Here is a 21231-nt window from a genome sequence, read left to right on the forward strand (position 1 = left end):
GAAATGTTCCTTTTACGTTCGTATTAATTTTAGTGTAAATTTTTGCCACTTGTCTGTCCTACAATACAGTTGGTTGCAGTTTTCGCACGGCATTTTGTACACAATGTTCGAACGTCTATCTTTAGGAGCGAATCTTTACCTGCATCATGCAAAAAACTTGAATTATTGTCGTTGGTGCCAAGAAACTGGACAATATATTTTGTGAAGATGCTAATCTGCCGTATTAGGCATAGCAATGAATATGTTAGGATTCTCCAAGTCAGGAATCTCTCAAATTCCCTTCAAAATTATTATTCCCCCCCCAAAAAAAAAAAAAAAAAAAAACGGGAACATAATAAGAAATGAAAGAACCTGGCACAAAAATGAAATATCCACTTGGGGTGAGTTGAAATTTATTCACAACTTTATTTATATCTTGAAATATGTTCATCCGTTAACGAATCAAAATTTGAGTCCATCAGTTAAGTGGGATAGGAATTATTACAATACATTCAAGAAATAGTGCACTTGGTTGACTTTCGATTTGTCTAGCATTCTTGAAATTCCGTTTTGCAAAAATCCTCGCAACGTCTACCCGTATGTATAAATTTGAATCGTAGAACGCTCGCATTCGTACAATCAGTTTTCATCACCGTTAAATTTAACGAGCATAAAAAACGAATTGAGAGGAAGAAAAAAATTAGATCGCAATATCAAAACCAGGACAACGAGCCCTGTTTATTTTTTAAACCGAAAACCTTGGGTCGCTTTTGAATTGTCATATTTGAAATCCGACACCGAACTCAATTGACTTACGGTTTATTTATTACAATTGGTGAATCCAGTTACTGCAAGTGTCAAGTCATTATTTTTCGTCGTTCAAATACCGTTGTGCTAAATTTTTTCTTCATTCTCCTTTCTCGCTTCTATTCATAACGTTTTTTTTTGTTTTTTTTTCTCTCTCCAATCGCATTCAGCTATTCGCCGCACAAGAAATCGTAAATCGTCATATTACACAAACCGGCGCCCTAGATCCCTTCGATATCGAATGACTGTAAAAACCATGGAGAGTTGGAAGGGAGAAGTTTTACAAAGGTCTGGTTTGTGAATAAAGGGAAAAAAATTGTACACGCGTTGTGTATTAAATTCAATTCTTATATTCGTTCAACCTGCAAATTACAAAATCGTCTCGTTTTTGCATGGGAAAAAAGTTACTCAAGTCATGTTCAGTACAATATTGAAACTGAGGTGGGTCACATTATTCAATATCATGTGATTATAATTTTTAACTTAAATTCTAATATTTTAACCCAAGATCGTAAATAATTACAAGGCCGGAAATTCGTGGGCGCGGAGAAAGTCGATGGAAACTTTTTTTTCTTCTCTTGGGATAAAAAGCCGGTAATTTCCTATTAGTAGCATTAAATCTGTTAGGAAGAGTGAAATAACCAAATAAACAATCAAAGGTTTAATAACTTGAATAAAAGCAGGCAGAGGAATAGATTGATAATAATAACAAAGAAGTAGCGATTTTTACACTTCTGTAAGTGAAATTTATACAAAAAAAGTAAACACTTGGCTGAAGATTTTTACTGAAATATTTATCAATAAATTCTGCAAATTTCCTTTCCGAAGTTCAATTCAAAACTGAAAAATTCTGTAACTTGAGACTCTTCAAGGTTGGTATTGAAAAAAATTTGTAAAACCCATCAAATATTGGGATAAAATTTTGGCCAAAGTAAAATTTTATCGACAGACTTTTAATACCTATACTTTTAGAGAATCTAAATTTTTGATTAATCAGAGAAATGTTGATATAAAATTTTTTGCCAGGTATAGGTTTCATGATTTAATTGCCGGCTCGTCCTTGTGAACAATTAAATACCGAATTTCAAGTAAGCCCGGTATTTTTTCTAAATCTAGACACATTTTCAGAACGAAATGATCATCGATTGAAAAATAGTAATTAATTTTTACGTACGGAGGAAAGTAGAAAATTTTATTTTTAAATGAAAAAAAAAAATCTGGGTTCTAATCATCGAGTAGCCAAAAAGTGTTGTGAAAGAAACCTAATCTCTCACAAGCAATGTGAAAACAGCAATTATTGGATCAAGCGAGAAAAAAATAGACAAAAAATTGTTTCTTGCATACTTTTCTTAAATTGTAACTCACCTGGGAAGACAATCGTAACTGAATGCATCGTTTCTCTGCACAATTCCTCGTTTTCCGATGGACCGAGATCGACGTTGGAACAAAGCTGGCAACTTTGTGAACGAGATTTGAAGGCAGAATTTTCGTCGCTCAGATGAGCCGCACGTCGCGATTCTAACGGTTGCCGGTTCTCCAAACGGCTTCGGGAATGACGAGGTGGACGACATTGAAGTCACGGAAACTCGGAGATCCTCAAAGTTTGTCTTCTCGGGAATATTAAAACCGCTGTCTAAAAACAGCAATGAAAGTCTAAAAATGGATTTTCAAACACGGCTGAACGGCCGCTGATCCCGGGCCCTTAAAACCGACGAGACATTCGCAAGTCGTTCTTGTCATCCGTCGATGAATGCGGAATTAAATCTGCAATCGCGTTTCAGAAACACTGACAAGGAGCCGTGATACCAGTCTTTGACAAATAGTGAAGACGCTATACTGAGTATGGATGAATAAATCAGAATATTCAAAATCTCTACAAATTTATTCAATCTTCAAGACGTACCGCTGGCACACATCGCGTCTTAACTGTCGCGAAGAGTACTCGTACACATTTACGATACGTTGTGAATTTGAATTACGAAGTTCATACGGAGAAAAGAGGGCAGAGAAGCAAGGAGAGGGAGAAATTAAGACGAGAAAATAGGTTTCGGATGATTTTAATTAGCGGAAAATATTTCGGTACAGACACTTTTTCACAACGATTCAATTATTCTCTTCTATTCTCCTTCTTTCACTGCATTCTGCGAGTGTTTTGAGACCGCTAATTACACACATGTACGAACACACTTACGACTAGAAATTGCAAATGAATGGCTTGATGATCGTACGCACATTCTATATTTATGCTTTTACCGTAGTACAAACAACACCGCCTTCCTTCACTCGTCGTCAGTTCTTTAAATTAGCATCTCGAATTTATGTACTTACAATTAGCTTGAGTTACTCTCGTATATAGGCCATTTTACACGCAAACGTCAAAGGCTGTGTTGAATGTCGAGCTGGTGAAAAGTCGCACTTCGCAAAATTTGAAAGAAACATTAAATTTTTTCGTTTTTCTAAATCCCGCGCAACAATTGACGCGGAAGAAAAATTAATTTACATTAAAATAATCACAACGCACGTAAGCCGATATTTTCTTCAGTGCCCAAAGTTAACTTAGCGTCTATTAATTTCTTCCTAATTTTACGTGACAACTGATATGGAATCCTTTCATTCCATTTACTAAATTATATCTTAACACGTCCGAGCTTATTATTAATGGCATTCGATGATCTTATTTGCATTTCAAACTAGCATATCGCCTTCGGTAATTAATTACTCCCATCAGCATAACGACTCTTATGAACGTTATCGCAATTGTGAAATTTTTCACCACTCCCGATGACCCGTTATAGACTTTGTTGTGCAGATTGTCTCTTTTCTCTCGTTTATTTGGGTGTTTCTTTCTCTTATATACGATTCGTGGCGAGTAATTTCGTCCATTTGGAACATGCATGACCAATATCCTTCGCTTCTCGAAGAAAAGGAATTGATGATCATTTCTGTATCAGAATTGCGCAAGAGCGTAACGGATTTATTGGTCCCAATTTTCGATCGAAGATCCGTTCTGTACGTGATGTGAATACATTGGAATGTTTTTATAGAGAATTCTATGACAGCCGAACGATTTTTGATATTGTTCAAAAATTTGTCATTCAACTAGTTAATTGTTTATAAGTATTGAGAGTGATTTTGAAAATGACCGTTTTCAAATTTTCAAAACATTTATAAACTGTATTTTCCTATTCGACGATTTCAAGATCGGACCTATAACGGGCTAATTTTCGCATCTATATTTTTAAACACTTTTAATTATTTTTTTTATCAACTACAACATTGTTTAAATGGTGTGAAAATTCTCGAAAAAATTCTCAAAACTTCCATTCATCACTTAAAACAAATCTAGACCGGTTTGATTAAGGGGGTGGTAAAAAAATTTGAGTGTGGCAAAAAAATAGGCAAAGTACCCGCCAAAAACAAGTTCAACAAGTCGCCGCAATGGCGCTCATAAGCAATAAGGGAAACAATCCGATTGGCGCTTGGTAATCAGGGTTCAATCTGATTGGCGTATTGTGGAGCTTTTGCTGCAGTAATGCCAACTTAATTTCTCTCTACTTTGCGGACACTTTCTATGTAGACGGAAATGGTCCTCCTAACCTCTACCATCCGTAATACGTTGCCTTGTCGGTTTTTTTTTTTCAAACATGACTCCGCAGCTGCTCGTTCTTATCACTCATTTCCCGATCGTCCAGCCTCGATCCAGTTTGGCCAAGCTTCTGTGCTGCAACTCCGTAACTAATCTCCATACCTTGTGGATCCGGTTACATGTGATACAAGCATGGTTTGCCAGTTATCCGAGATAGCTGTAATATCGTAACGAACCCGCGGTTATCATGCCGCAATCGTATTCTTACGGCTCCCCATCTGGTTCGCTGAATGCCTGTGTAATAATGCATACTTTATGATATTACATGTACGTGTAATATATGGGGCGTTCCACGCCAATTCGACCAGGGTCTGACCTTCGTCCTCTTGGATTCGATTCACGATTTTTTATATTGTTTGTCCAACTCTAAAAAACTTTCCAATTTTTTTCAAATTTTTTATACCCTCAAATGACGATGTTATGACAATCATATCGACATTTTTGAAATTTATGACAAAAAGTGACGTGAATACTGTGCCCAAAAGCAAACATATTCCAACCAAACTTGAAGTGTGCGGGCAAAATGATGATTTTTTTTTTTAATTTTTCAACCATTTATTAAATTTTTTTCAGTCATTTTGATTTTTTTCTGAAGATACCGGGTTCGATGTGTTTTCCCTATTACAACAACAATCTGTTATTCTTCAATTGAAATTCAAAGAAGAATTAAGAATAATATTACTCAATTATTTTGAGTATTCGATTTCGAATTCCAATTAAAATTTACAAATTGCCATTTGTACCAGGATAAATATATCGGACCTTGAGATTTAAAAAAAAAAAATCAAAATGACTCGAGAAAAAATGAGCAATTAGTTAAAAAACTAATAAAAAATTACTGTTTTGCCTGTTCGCTTCAATTCTGATTGAAATATTTGTGTTTTGACCACAGAACTTGGGTAATTTTTTTCAAAATTTTGAAAAATGTCGAAATATCAAAATTTACGGTATTCTAGGGGTGCCGGGAAAGGTAAGAAAAATGTTTTTAAGAAATCAGAATGCTTTTTGGAGTTGGAACAACAATATAAAAAATCACGGACCAAACCCAAGAGGGTAAAGGTCAGACCCTAATCGAATTGACATGGAATGCCTTATATACACTGCAAATGGAGTTAATTTCCGAAGAGTCGATAATTAGCAACTAAATTAGTTGCGTGATTTATCTTGCTGCAATCATGCGTAACGGATGTTATTTCGGTGCGGTAGAAAAATTTGCAGAAATTTATACGTCTTTCATTTATATAAATCAAACGCTAATTGACCGCGATCTTTTTCGAATAACTTGATCATTTTCTTTGATTATAACGGATATAACGGAACTATCAGCTGGGAATTTTAGCTGTTATTTTCACGAATGAAAAATAAATTTGTAAATTAGAATGAAAAAGAAGAATAATCGAATATTCAAACTTTTCAAAGTAAATGTCAATCTAAGAATACAAATTTCTTTTTTCATAAAGAATCGCTGGTCACACAATAACTTAAAAATCTACAACCTCAAATATGTGGAGTAAACTTTTTATCGGATAAAAGTTTTTAAAACGTAAACGTAAACGAAAATAAAAAATAAAAATGAAAAACAGAAAATTAAACATGATCGCAGGATCAACGGTGCGAAATAAAGTCGAAAGGTGTAATTGTAATAATTTCCTGTAAATTCTACATTCACTCGCTTACAGTCATGTTGTGTGGGCAGAATCGTAGACCGTGAAATTGGCGGAACCTTCACGGCACTTTCATACACGAAGTTACTCGATGATTTTCAGTTTTACCCGGGCGTGGGAACTTGCAGATTTAATGCGAAGCTTCCACGGACACTGCGAATTAATTAGGGTCTTGATTTCGTTTCTTCTCCTTCGTTTTTTTCATCACAACATCGAACGGGATTTTTGAACTCATCCTGTTTCTCCTTCTTTTCCGCATTCTTCATTCCAGTGGTAAAAAAATCAAGATATCGCAACAACCTGCAGCACAAAACGCGAGATGTTTAGAATGCGAGAGATAAATGTGGTTAAGTTATAACGTTGAGATATTAAAATAAATGTAATATTCCTTAAATTGTATATACTTAAATTGTTATATTCTGTTGTAATGCTCATACGTATAATAATTGTAGGAATTTATTATACGTTATTTTAATTACAAAAACCTCCCGACTTAACGAACACTTGAAAACAGAAGACGTATCTGTGAGCTTATTACGTGTAACAGAACTGCTGTTGTAATTATAATTCATCTAGTGGTTTAAAATTTTTGTATGTGACTTTGAAATCCGGTGAAAAAAGAACTTAAATCTTGTCAAAAGATTTTAGCTACGCTATGAATAAAAAAAAAAAAAACTCGCTCACAAATTTGATAAAATGAATTATATTGTTTCTCATTATGATATGTGTATATATTTTTTTTTTATGCTTCTGAGTGTATTATATATTTCTACAAAAACGGTCACAATGTCAGTGCTCGTGAAGATGGCATTTTCCCTAAGACCACGTTTTTCTCGTGGCAATTAAACTGCGGTCCGAGTCTTTTGCTCCTCGATTTCTTTTTCTATTTTCTTCACGCATCTGAGGGTGAATCGGGTTCAGGTATTTAAACAAACAACGCGTAATGATCTTGACGACGGGACAGCGAGTCACGCGAATTTAACAAGACGGTTTTCGACTCTGGCGGAAACAGGTCACGTGTAAAAATTCATCTTTTAAAATAGCCGCATACACGCATATATTCTCTGTGCATTTCGTAGTGTGGGCGTTGCTCCGCGTAATTAAAAAATAAATTACTTCGAAGTCGTTGTATTTGTATTTAAAGTGTAACGCGGTAGGAGCGAACGAATGCTGCGTGATGCCCCGGTTTTTCAACGCCCTCGGCACACATATTAAATTGTTGGAACCCGACGCAATATCAACGACATTGTATTATTTCCGATCCGCGAATGAAATATTTTCGTCTCATTTTCGTTTCGACAATTTCACGAGGATCAGCCTGCAATTCTCTGGCGATTCGTTATTATATTTACGACTAGAACTGGTGATTGAATCGATGTGAATCCGGGAAACGAAACGAAAGAGCGATAATCATTTTGAGAAGACTGTTGAAACTGATTCGATCCATTTAATTCTTAAACCACGTGAATCGGCGAGGCAAAAAATATTCTTCTCTAATCAATCGAACCCTCGAGCGCAAATCTTACGTGTTACAATCTCGTCCGGAACTTCATAGAAACAAAATATAACCCTTGTCTAAAGTGAATCGATTGGAAAAGTGCTATGATATTGGATAAATAAAGTAATCTTATAGATAGCTATTACGATTAACGAAACACAAAATTTCACGTTCTTATTGCAGAACCAGCGAGCTCATCGCCCTGATCGCATTGTCGAGTACGCTGTTCCTGTTTCTTCACACGAGAGATCTTCACTCTCGATTGAGGGAGATGGAAGTCCGACTTCAGCCAGGAGACGAAGAAGGATTCTCCGCGAGTCAATTATCCTCTGGTGAGCGTTTCGTTGCCTTATGCTTTTTTCACAGTATTCTCGTTTTGTTCTTGGGTTGTGTAGCGAAACTTGAAAAGAAAAACGAGGTTTTTTTTGAGTCCATGCATGTGAATACAAAGCTACAAGACACGGAGAATAAAGCTACAAAAAAAAGGAGTTACTGCGGATAGTTTCGTAAGTTTGAGAAATAAATGGCAAGCAAACCGGATAAACGTATCAGAATTTACGGGGGTCCTCATAAATTTTTGCGTTTTAAAGAAAAACGTCGAAATGATGGATTGGACTTTATTCAAACGGTATACCGATCATTATGGAAAGCCACTTTAAAAAAGTCGATAAAATGCAATATAATCATTTCTGATAATGGATGTTCACATGTCGTCACATGCAAACTAATTTTACGTGTTAGTTTATGAATGGTCTACCAATTTTGTCACGATTCCTTCGAAGAAACGTTTGAAGTAACGAGTAAATATTGTCTACTCGTTTCCACTGAACAATTTCATTCTGAAGCAAATAGTGATGCTCTACGGTGTTCGAATAACCAGAAATATAGTGAAAAATTAAATTTTCGTGAGATAAGCGATGTGGGGATAATTTCATAAAATTAAAGTTTCCTCGGTGCCTAGAAAAGTCGGAAGAGAAATGAACATAATAAAATAAGACGTGAAGAATAATTGATATCGTAGAAAACGAGACTTCGAAACGAGAATGAAAATAGCGGTACCGACAATGAGTGTAACCGTGAAGTTCCCGGTGTTTACTTCCATGCACCGCTTACTCAGTCGGGAGATTGAAGGTCAGGCGTGGATCTCGGAGTTTGAGAGCGAAGCATCGTGGTACCGAAAGACGGGGATCTGTAGGAACGAACGAAATTGAAGCAGCCAAGCCGAGGAGAACGGCAAGGCGGAATAGCGGAATTCCACTCGAGGGTAAACCGAGTCGGGCGAATCCTGGAAATGATCCAGCAAAAGCCGTGCTGCCGAAGGTGCGACTAACGGTCCTAGAAATGTTCATTTGCATGCGATCGGGATCCTTGCTGATTAGTTGCGCCGCAACAATTTATCAGCATTCGCGGCGTTTCCCGATTCTACGTTTCACCCTACTTGTGACGCGTCTCTCACTTCGAGCTCGGTTGGACGCTGATGTCGTCTTTCACGTACACGGCGCATCGCTTCTCGACCGATCGACGTTCTTTCGTCGGTATTCAATTTTGGCAATCCGTGCGAATTCACCGTCGGATGTTCGATAGAGGAGGAACTTTTTGTCAATGCTCTCCAAGTCGGAGTAACCGGATGTCGCTAGAAATCGTCGTACGATGGTTGATGCCGATACGAAAGACTGGAAGTTCCACCTTTCCTCGGTCACTCGTCGTTGATCACTCATCGATCAGTCGTACTCAACATCGTTGACCGTTTGTGGTTCGTCGTTTGTCGGTCATCATTCGTAAGTAACGTGCACTCGTCCCGTGTCAGGGACTGGTTTTAAACGACCGTTGTCATCGGTCGGAATGGCTCAGTGATCGAGTCCGATTGATCGCTTACTGATTGTTAATTGTCATTTACGGTGCGTCGTTAGTTCCTCATTCGCGAATTGCAAAAGGAACGCGACGTTCGACATACGCGAGTCAGAAAATGGACGAGACTCTCAAACTTCGTCGTATTCACCGCTGACAAAACAGAAACCTTAAAAAATGAATACGTCGAATTAATTCTGCTTGCATCAAAGTTGATTTCAGGCACGCGCCTTTCTCGACGAGAAACTCAGCCTCGCGCCGCGACTGATCGAAACGACGAAGATGTAGCCTGGAAGGCAATCCTCGTATTTCGGAACTGAGCAAGGCATTAATTTTTTAAAATTAAAGCGAACGATCGTTGGCGAAATGAACCGTTCCGCGCGATGCTCTCGCATCAGAGCCAATTGTCACTCGGCCAAACTGGACGCAACGATTATCGTGGCGTTGCTGGTTCCTCGCAATTGAGGCACGGCTACCGAAACGCTGATGTTCGCGGCGGACGTTTTCTCGAGTGAGGAAAAACGCGACGCTTCCGCGGCTTTGGTTCCCGCAGACTACGAGCGTCGATGTCCGGTGTGTTCCACTTGCAACGGCGTCTCTAGGTCAGTCGGCGTCTGCCGCTAATTGCGGGAGTTGCTCCGCCTCGGGGAACCCGCGGAGGTTTCGCCCAATTCGATCGACTCGCCTGCCAACTTCATCGCCGTGATTCGGCATATCGCGCACCCTAAACTCAAACGCAGCTTCGGGCAAGACGGACGCGAGGTGACGATGCCTGCGATTTGACGCTTTCGATTCATCTCTCTGAAGTCTCAGAAAGCCAAACCGTCCCCCACAGCGTGAATGTTGCTTGTAAGAAGAGAGTGAAATCCTGAGCTGTCAGAATATACTTCATGATACTTGACGTCTATGATTCTACTGACGCTTAGTCGTTGTCAGCCAACTCTCAATGGTTTTAGCCCTTTCGCAACGTGTTGAATTATCAGTGCTTCGACTTTACATTTACATCTACGAGCACAGATGTACATGAGGTGTTTCTTGATCACGTTGATTTACATTTAAAGTGAAACCTGCAGCCTCTCCCTTAATATTACCATTACACGCGTGTTATTTATCGCCGAAGATGCTTCGTAAGCGTTCCTAAAGCATCATCAACTTTCTCATTTAAATTTATCCCTATATTTCATCCGGCTGACTGTGAAACGAATATAGTAATGTGGTAAACGTGAGCATCGCTTCAGAATAAGTCCCCGCAAGTATAATATGATATATTATTATAATATTCACCGCAGATGGAAAAATCTATCGGCATTTATAAGATTCCTACCTCATAATCAGCCGAAACAGAAAAGACTCATAATTAGTGAAATTGCTTTCGTATTCCGGAAGTGTAAATTGCATTGGTCTATCATCAAATCGATTGTCTCTTACAAGCAATTGTCACAATATATAGGACACGTATTCAAAAATGTCAAGTTAAACTAGTCCGCAATATTTACTCATGTGCAGTCGAGCGTGAATACTTCAACCTTGATCTTGACCGCGAAGTACAGACAGATATAATCATCGGGGATCTTCTATGGCCACCTACATCTCTAGATTATACGCAATCCTTTTTACCACGAAACGAAGTAATCAGAGTCTAACCATTAACTGTTGCTTACAATTACGTGGGACGAAAAGGTTGTCGGCTCGCCTTTCAGACCGTTATCTGTTTCTTTTCGTGTCAATTTCCGTTCTTGTTCCTCTTTTTCAAAGCGCTATTCAGGCCCATTTAGTTATTCTTTCAACGGACAAAGCAGGAGACGGCATATTAAAATATCTCGAACGGATCCGCCAGCTGGAACCTTTCACTCGCGGCGGAAGATTATCAGCAAAGAGAAGAAGAGAACCGAGAAGTGCTCGACTTTGAAACAGATTGCTTCTTCCGATCCTGCGCCTTGAGACACTCGGGTGTTTTCTGAATCGTTTCCGCAATTTTTCTTTCACTCATTGAAAAAATATGAAAAACGAGTCAACCCAAAACCCAAACTCAAATCATTCCGATAAAATTCCGATTGGTTTTGATCGGCAAGCCTTTCGTACAACCGTAAAAGTTTCTTTTAACGCTTCGAATTCAGAGTATAGAACCGAAACTTGGAACGCGTGAGAGATTAGTGTTAACAAAATTTAATTCAATTAGAATAATACCAGTACGTTCACCCTGACTCAAACTCATGATCCGACCTATCTCACGCATTTTTTCATCGAAATTCTTCCCGAATGCAAAACAGGCGTTCCTTACGACCCAGAACTTGTACCGTTTCCGATCTCGGAAGAGTTCTTGGAGGCGTTTTTCCCATTGTTCAGGGACCACTTCACGTTTCCCAGTAACTAATCGTGAGAATCAGATACAGGATCCTCAGGCTCATCCTTTATAATCACGACCACTACGCATTTTGTCTCTCTCAAGGTTCATTTTACATAATTTCACGAGGTGAGTTACTCACTTCCAAATCTCATTCACCGGCATAATGAGGTCAGAGGTTTGATGTTAGGCTCAATTCGCAGCTCGTTCCTAACTTCGGCAATTGTGATATTCTTGCACACTTGATCAGACAGTCTGTCGTCGTAACGATTTCAATGCTTTATTCCGCGATGAATAAAATTCCAACAAACTTGTCGAACGATCCTTGTGACCCATCACAATTGAAAGGCCGTATTCCTAAAGTTCCTTTGTTACTTTTCAAGCCATCTTTTTTATACAGTCTCCACACCATTCGCTCAATAAAAGACTTCGCATTCTCACGGCAAAAGGTAACATATATATATATATATTCACGGACGTAACGGTGTGATGCTAAAATCTTGCGGTATTATATGCATGACTTATGGCCGATTGTTCGACACCAAGGTTTGCCGTATTCCAAGGTCCGATTCGTGTCAACTCGAATCCACGACATTTCACACATAGCGTATTTAATCTCACCGTAGATATGTGAAAAGAAAAAAAAAAATTACCGCGCGTACAAACACGGGCCGTAAATTGACTTCTTGTGTATTTTTTACTCGCGGAAAGTATTAATTCACACCATACGTGATTTCTTTTTTTTTTTTTTTTGCTTGATATTTTTAAAAAAAATTTGGAAATTCTTTCAATTTTACTAATTCACGTTTCACGTGCACGCTGCTCATTAACTTTTTTAATTAACTCCAAACGTCCCGCTGTTAACGACTTGAAAATGGAGCGTGGTGAGGAAAAGAATTAACAATTCAATTAGGCGCAACACGAATTGTGTTACAATTGTAATATTAACTTTCAACGATGATTATATGAGAATAAAGAGAACTGAACACAACCGGTTAACGAAATAAAAAAATAAAAATTCATCGTTACTCTAAAGCCTTTTCTCTAATTTCGACTTCGTCCAAATTCGCACAGATCATTATTTCTCGATGTATGGTATATAAAAATGCTTACCTCTCGTGATTTATTGCAGGAAGTTTACTTTTTCATTACGACGAATCACTTCATTGACACAAATAAGCTATTTTAACGACAGCTATCCTTGATTTTATGAATATTGATAATGGCATGTCGAATTTAAACGTAAGAATCGCAGTGATGAACTTTTTTCACCTCCTTTTTTTTTGGCAATTTGATTTATTTTGATGATAATAACACTTCTTATAATTTAGCTACGTTTGTTCGAATCCTCCTTCATTCATGTATAACGTACATATTATTTCATTGCCTGAATTGCAAGAATCCATTAAAACTAGTACAGTTAGTCGGTGTAGAGACACATGTGTTAAAACCCGTTATATTGTATTACATCCACGAAATCTCATCAAACTTTGCCATAAGAAACGCGAAATCGGTCATTCATATATTATACATACATGCACAATTTTTAATTTATTCAATCAAGTGTTTTTATCGACTCACGAAACTATACATCACATCTAGTTCACATCAATTTTACATTTATTTTTTATTCCGTCTTGAACTAAATGAATGTTGATTGGTTTAAAAAAAGCTAGTCATAAAATAAACGTCGATAAATTGCTCACAGATCGAGTTTTCAAGTCAAGTAATTATGCATCTAACGACAGATCTGAGTCATCGCACAGATTAGCAAATGGATTCTGCGTTCCTGCAAAATTTCGCCTCTCGTTACTACTTCAAAGTTAAACTAAGTCCTCGAATTTGAAACATTCTTCGATTAACCGATATGGGAATTATTCCTCACATAGTTGTTCCCACGTACCTGCATCGAGTTACACCCTGAGTTTTTCTAACAGCCAAACGATCCGTACGCCTGATTCAGGCAACCGAAGTTACAGCTTATCTTCAGGTTGAACGTCGTATCCGAAATGCCTGATATTATTCGTTTTGACAACTTCGAATATCATTTCTTTTTGCCAATGTTTGGTATTGCTGAACCTGGCGATGAGCCGTAACTCCGGTTGCCTAAATCAGGCGCGCGAATCGTTTCGCCGTTAGGAAAACACGCGATATAATACACCGATATTAAGTACAGAGATCAGTGGTATAATATCGTTGCAATAAAATGACTGAGTTAATTAAATGCAGGAGTCCTTTCGTCACAACAAGGAAGGTATCCCAGGTCGATCTCTCCGATTTGATTTCTTTTGTAATATGTTATAGTAGACTAAAAACTAAGCGATGCGTATTTTTTTTCACCTACCATCCTAACAACCAACCTAACCTAGACTAGCTTAAATTAACCTAACCTAGGCTAACCGGTGTAATTGTAACGTACATATGTGGAGAAAGGCAACGTAATGGTTCGCATTCTATGCGTACAGAAGATTACACGTAGCTTGCGTAGAAAACGAGACATTGAACTTGACTAAATCAGCCTGCGGTGAGCGTGCCGAGTCATGCAAAAGTCCGACGAAATTACCTCCGAGGCTCTAATTCCTCGGCATCGTGAAGGTTAGACTTGCAGTTTCACGAGAACGGTGAAATCGAATTGTTGTATGTACACTTGGGGACAACGAATCTGAGACGGCTAATTTTTTACACTGGACAGTTATGTTGGCAACACGGAGAAACCTACAGCGCCACGGTCGGCTGAGCGCGAAACTAACTCAATGTCAGTAAACGTAACATAACCTATGACCGTAGAATCTAACCTAAGAATACGTGTCAATCCAACAATTCATCATCCCCGCGGTATTCTAGGATTAGATTCGACGATCATGGGTTATGTTACGTTTATCGAGATTGAGTTTGTTTCGCACACGGCCGACTCTGGCGCTGCAGGTTTCTCTGTGTTGCCAACGTAACTGTCTAGTGTAAAAAGTTATCCGTCTCAGATTCGTTCTCCCCAAGTGTACAAATAGCGTGGATTCTATCCTGACAGTACAAACCGAGACATCAAGCAAGCTTTCTCGGGTCTCATGATTTTCTCTGCCCGTTTTTTTTCTCCCTAACTTGGGACTGCGGATCATTTTTGTTTTTTTTTCATCTATGAAGTAGGTATCTTTAATTACGCATCCTCTCAACAAATCCACCACAGCGTTGGATAATAGAGAATTCATGAATTATTATAGAGGAATAAATAATGCAGCATCGTTTTTATTCGGAGTTGGTAAACGTCTCGTATAATAGGAGCCTTTTTAAATATCCTTATCCATGGACGTTCAGCAATTTGTCTTCGATTTACGTAAAGAGAGACTAATCATTTCGTTGAAAAATTACACTCCTGTCCGTTATCGTTTCCTTGCATCGAAGTACAGTATTCGGTTCCTAAAACTAGACAGGATATCAAAAAGATCTATATCTCGTTTTCCACTAAATTTATAGCCTATACATATATATTCGTCCATTTTTTGAGTTTTTTTCTTTTGTTTTTCATCGAAATGTATACGCTACGTACGTATATAACATTTTATAAATTCCTAGTCAAATTATTTCTACAGAATCGTCAAATTTTCGTAATCATTTCAAGTTTCGATATTTTTTTTTTTTTTTTTTTAGTAGAAGGCAACAAACGCAAATGTACAGAAAGATATTCTTCGAAAATTTCGAAGATGATTTAGTTTAATCGTTTTCCATGCATCGTTTGGATTATAATATTTCTTGAAGTGAGTCAAATTTTTGACCGAAACTCCGAAATAGGTGGCGAATTTTACCACCAGATATTTATTTTTTGTTTAAATTGATAACGCGAGATGAATAATCTGGAAATTTGGACGAGGATGCTGATGAAAATAGCACAACTTTTCGCTAACGCGTCGCGGTGAACTTCGTTTATAAAAATATAGCAGTTGCCCCGTGTCTAACGGTTGTATAACCTTTATTACGCCGTTTCACGGTCCTTTTGCTTATTTTCCTCTTCTTCTAAACGTCAAAGAGTGCAGCAGGCTGACGAGATAATTATCGGCGTGGGTGCATCGACGGATCGAATGGTTAATGAAGGTGTTCCACAGACCGCAGCATCTCCGGCCTTACAAGGAGAGCTGCATGCTCTCCTTGCTCATCGTCGTTCCAGTTTGACGCGACGATAATTTCTTCACTCCTCAACCTCGTTGTCTACTTTAATCTCGCAAAAAAACAAAAAAAAAAAAAAAAAAAAATGCAGTTATACGGGCACAAAATGAACAATTGGAATTTTTTTTCCAGTCGAGGGAAAAATGTGGAACGATCAGAAAATAGAAGGATTGCGACGTCGAATTTTCAAAGACGCGAATATCTGACTTACTGAATTTTTTCATTATTAATATTCAAATTAATTTTTTTTTTTAATTCTATTGAATGGCATTTCGTATTTTTGAAAAATCGATAGCGCGATCATTCGGTTTTCTAATTCTTCTACATCTTTACCACATATGAATGTAAAACCTGATATGTAATCGTATTTTTTTTTTTATTATGGTCGCCCGTTACGATAATTTGATGTAAAGATATTATCCAACTGCAAAAAATACAGTAAACCGAAAAAATAAATTTAATGTTGCAACAAGCAGAAAATTTATTACTGACAATTATAATCATAAACTAAATAGTTACTCGTACACCATTTTTTTTTTTTTTTCTTTTGTAATTGCAACAGTGTTCAAACCGTTATTGTAACGATATTACCATAGAATTATCTAGTAACCATGACGAATGAAATTTTTCTCAGTACGACGCTTGCATTCAGGGTTTTATGCAGCTGCGTTATGGTATTATGCATAACTGTAATTACCTTTGTTACTTCTGTAATCGGTGGAATGATCAAAACGACGGCCTCAATTCGGAACTGAGAGAAACGAGGCTGCAGCCTGGTTTCTGCTCTGAATACACGAGTAAATTTCATGTCGAGCGATCTGCAAGGCTATTACAGATATGTTTTTTCCCTTGAGAAATTCGTCTTTAGCACAAATTTAGTCTAAGCTTCCCAATAAATAGTGCCTTGATAAATTTTATCAATCAGATTTTCCGGATTGGGTTACAGAGATAAATAACGAATTTTAAAAGAGAACGAAGATTATACACGGTTATGTAAATATTTCGACTTTAAGTCAAAACTTCGACCACCGGCTTTCTAAAAAGCGTATAAAAGTTATTTACTTCACGTGGATTCTCTGTAAACTTGAAAGCACCTCGTGGCGGTGAAAAAGTACCTGCAAGTATGTTGTCTTATATAGTCGTAATTAATTTGCGTGAAATACTCGTGCGGCAGAGTGTTAATGAAATATTGCTTCGGTATGGTTACGACGTATTATATCTGTCTAGTTTATTCGGAGAAATTATATTCTCATCTGATGAAATGAACGGTAATTTCTCTGCCTAGACAGGAGAGATTTGTATAACACGTGAAATCGGTACGGGTGGTTTCAGAATGAGCCAGATGAATTCAGAAATAATTGCGTTGATTGCGAAGGTATTTTCGTGGAGGCGTTTGATCCGTGATGGATGAAAGACGGAAGAAAGATAGAAAATTAGCCAAGTGTTTGATACTCAAATTGTTAAAGAGAGGAAAAATTTTGGAAACAAAAATGGAATTGTTTTACATGTTATTTGATATAAAAACAAATCAAGTTCAAATGTGGCAGGAAACTCTTCTGCCTTTTAATTTTGATCTGTAAAAAGTTGATGAATTTTTTATACCAATCTTTGACTATTCAAAAACTTGACTAAAAAAATGAATTAAACAAGATAATTGGAAAAATGTTAATTAGTGTAATTTCTTTTAAGGGTTGTTTCTCCAGTTTTTTTTGTTTTTTTGTTGCTTTGACCTCCAGCGTTGACCCGATTAAAAAACCGTGAAAATTTTTCCCCCTGGCGTTTTCGAAATGACCGAAGAGCGCGACGTCCCTCCGAAAAAATCCACATGAATAAGAAACGAGGTCTGTTACTCCGTTCGCGACTTACGAGCGCTTCGAAACCGCGCCGCGAGTTAATTGACCCGCGGAAGAAACGAGCCTCGAATCTGCGGCCCCGCGTTACGCGCGTTACGCGCAATCAAAGGCTCGCTCTCTTGTTAGGCGAGTGAATTGTCGCAAAACGGAGCGCGGCCTACTTCCGCTAAAACTTACAAGCGAGTTTTCAATGCGTTCGGCTCGATTTCCTGGGCGGGCGATCGCTGACCGGAAGTCGGCTTTGTTCGATCGCCGCATGCTGCAGGTGCGTCGAATTCGTCGGGATTCGTGAGAATAGTCATCGGTGAGTAAACCCGAGAAATGCGATGCCGGTCGTCGGTGAGAAATGAAGAATGCCGTGAAAATCGCGGTGAATGAGATGAGGCAATTAAATGAATGACATGTACGTACAAAAAATGACGTCTCAAAAATTTGTTTCTTCCAGCTACAAGCGACGAGTTCAATTCTCCTTCTTCTTCTTTTTCGAAGATGTCATTCGGTACTGTTTCATTCCCACAATGCGGTTCATCAACGTCACCAAAGTTAATTTCCGCCCTTTTTCATCAATTTTTGTTATTCTACGTGACAAAACATCTCCAAAAAGACTCAAGTTGCGCAATGCACAGCTTAAATAATTACTATTCCTTCGTTTTTCAGTCACTCCCGGTACATTTTTAGATCAATTCTCTGCTTTTTCTTGCGCCGAAGAACAACAAGAAAAATTTTAGTGCCGAGTTGTCCCAGTTCTTCCAATCGAATGGAATCATTTCCGGTCGTGGGATCAAGTCTGCATGAATTTTTTTTTTACAGTAATCGCTTCTTCAATAATTAACGATTAGATGGAATCTGAGTAAACCGTTGCGAACTTTGATACCGATCATCATATGAACCGTTACTTCTAACCGCAGATCGTGTCGGATGGTTGAACGGATGTTGATGGAATTTTTTACCGCGAGTTCTCGTTTTTCCTTTTTCATTTCCTGTTATCTGATTTGAAAATAATATCCTCGAGTAACAGATGATCAACGGTATAGTCAGCATAACCGATTGTTCTTACCGCATAATTTTTCTCCGTAAAATCGAAAGTATCAGCATCGTCTTCCGGAGAGTGAAACCCGTTTTCACACCGGTATTGAATCCTGATATACGTAAGCGACGTTTTAAACGATGATAATTATGTCCGAAGCTTTTTGCGGTTCCCCTATCTGCTACACCTCGTTAGATATTCTAATTTTAGGCAATTTGTTACGATTTTAGAAACGATCAACGGCCAAGAAGTGAAATTTAATCGCGTAATCGGTCGGCTAACTTGTCCCAACGTTCAGCAGATTAATGCGACGCATATTTTTGACAGTGGAGGAGAATTCAGCTATGATTTGATCTCGCTCAACTTTCGCTGGTAACGATTACAAATTTTGACGTCATTTAATTAGCTGTAACGCGATTGAGCCATCGGAATGCAGGGAATATTTTTACATATTTTATTGCCACCACGTATAAATCACACGTTGTCGCATCAATTATCGCTTATTTCTGCCATGCTCCGCCACTCAGCTCCACGTCGTTGGTCTTGTGATGTGAATTCACGAAAAACAGCGTCTCTGTTCAACTCAATGACCAGCGAATGGCATCAAGAGGTCAGGGTTAAATTCCAATAGAAGCTGCGCCTACATCGTATGAAAGAAATCGACGCGTGGCATAAAATCGGGCCTTGATGCTCCGTGCGCTGGGTTAACAGGCCAGAAGAGAGCTCTTCCCAGTTCACCGCGACTTTCCCAAGTTCTGGGTCAGTGACTTCTTTCTGGATCGAACTCGACGCCGCCTCCTTTACTGGATCGATCATTATTCTTCAAAATCCACGTAACATCCTGCGGAGAACACGTATAATGTAATTCGTCCGACGCACCGATCCGTGATTCGAAACATTCTGACTCGCGATCCGGTGATCGAGTTTCGGTTTTCATTGATCTCCGTTTGCTCGAGCGTGATTTTGAACCTTAGGCGAAACCCAACCAAGCCTTCCGACGGACAGGAATAATTATCAAACACGTCCCCGATTCCGTTTCCGCTTCAAGCTGAACCGAGTCGCAGACAGGGGTGATTTATCCTCCGAGGAGAACTTGTCCGATTCTCTCGGGATCGGGATCGGCGATCGATAAGAGGAGCCTCGATCTTTCGCGCGGCACGCGATCGGCATCAAACGGCAGACGCGCGTCTCGGGAGGAACGTCCGGGGCTCTCGGCATCTCCTCGAGCGATTCGCGGTATTAATTAAGGAAGAGACCCGGAAGCGAGAATTCCGTCCGTGGCATCCGCTTAGCTTTAACGATATAACAACAGGCGGGTCTGTTGCGACTCGTCCGAGGATCGCGAGTTCGATCGGCTTCGCGCAGCCGGTTGATCGTCGTCTCTGCGAGTCTACTTTCTTCGCTCTCAGATGCCTCTTTAGCAAAATTGACTCGAGTTAGTAAGAGCGAAGTAATTGCCCCACCGGCAAGAAGGAAGATCTGTTTTACTGCCTCTCGCGGAGCTGGTAAAACCAAAGTAACGTAAACCCACTCGAGACTCCGTCGAGCCTCTCGATACGCATCCGTGTGTGAATGATTACGGGGATAGCGAAGGCGGAGGGAAGGCTCTTCCCCCTTTTACGGAAAGCGAAAATTATACGTTGGGCTGATGAAAATCACGGAGCAATTGTTATTGCGTCTCGTAAATCCATAAATTATCTTATCAGAGTTGTGTCTGACCACTGGAGAATCGACGCTCGTAAACTGGTGCTCACCTATTTCAGTACATGAGAGTGAAAGGCTTGGAAGTTTCATTTTACCGAAAGTCAGCGTTTGCCAGATGCGCTTATGACTGCCCTATATTACGATCTGTCTTACTGGCATTTTCATTGCCACCCCCATCACCAGAGAGCAAAGGCTGGCAATAACGTGTATAATCTGTGTGCAAGTAACTATATACACATAAATATTGCATTCCTAATGGCATCAGGAATTTCAACCATAGAGTGTAAACTGAGTGGATAGAAGAAAGTCATGTGCACAAGTTCTATCATTTTGACGGGAGAGATGCACTCACTTGAACAATATTTATTCAGAAATTCGAATGCAATTGTGTAGATTTATTGCTGTTCATTCGCCTCTTAGTAATACCGCATATTTTCTTTCTATTAAAAAAAAAATTGTTATTCGAGCGATGTGCACATTGTCATGGAAATTAATAGCATTTGAAAATCGTTTCGATCTTTGAATGCGAAAGTGTAAATGGGTCACGTTGAGTAAAGCATACCAATTATCCATCTTTGTCCTTTTCTGTACAATGACAACACTGAAACCTGGACAGAATTGGAATTGATCAAGCATTCATATCACGGATCATCGATCAATCGAATTAGTCCTCCTCTTTTTTCCAACGTCATGCACGTACCACGGA

At 38.8% G+C, this 21231-nt stretch overlaps 1 protein-coding gene across 7 annotated transcripts in view; it reads left to right on the plus strand.

Annotated features, from left to right (window-relative positions):
* pip (heparan sulfate 2-O-sulfotransferase pipe) overlaps nt 1-21231 on the plus strand; it is a 59056-nt gene that overhangs the window by 27583 nt on the left and 10242 nt on the right. For all 7 annotated transcript variants that reach the window (XM_046629522.2, XM_046629520.2, XM_046629526.2 and 4 more), the window contains one exon: nt 7778-7926. In XM_046629522.2, the coding sequence (XP_046485478.1) occupies nt 7778-7926 (149 nt within the window). The remainder of the gene's footprint in view (nt 1-7777; nt 7927-21231) is intronic.

The sequence above is a fragment of the Neodiprion pinetum genome, chromosome 5 (genome assembly GCF_021155775.2).
Source record: "Neodiprion pinetum isolate iyNeoPine1 chromosome 5, iyNeoPine1.2, whole genome shotgun sequence".
Lineage (NCBI taxonomy): Eukaryota > Metazoa > Arthropoda > Insecta > Hymenoptera > Diprionidae > Neodiprion > Neodiprion pinetum.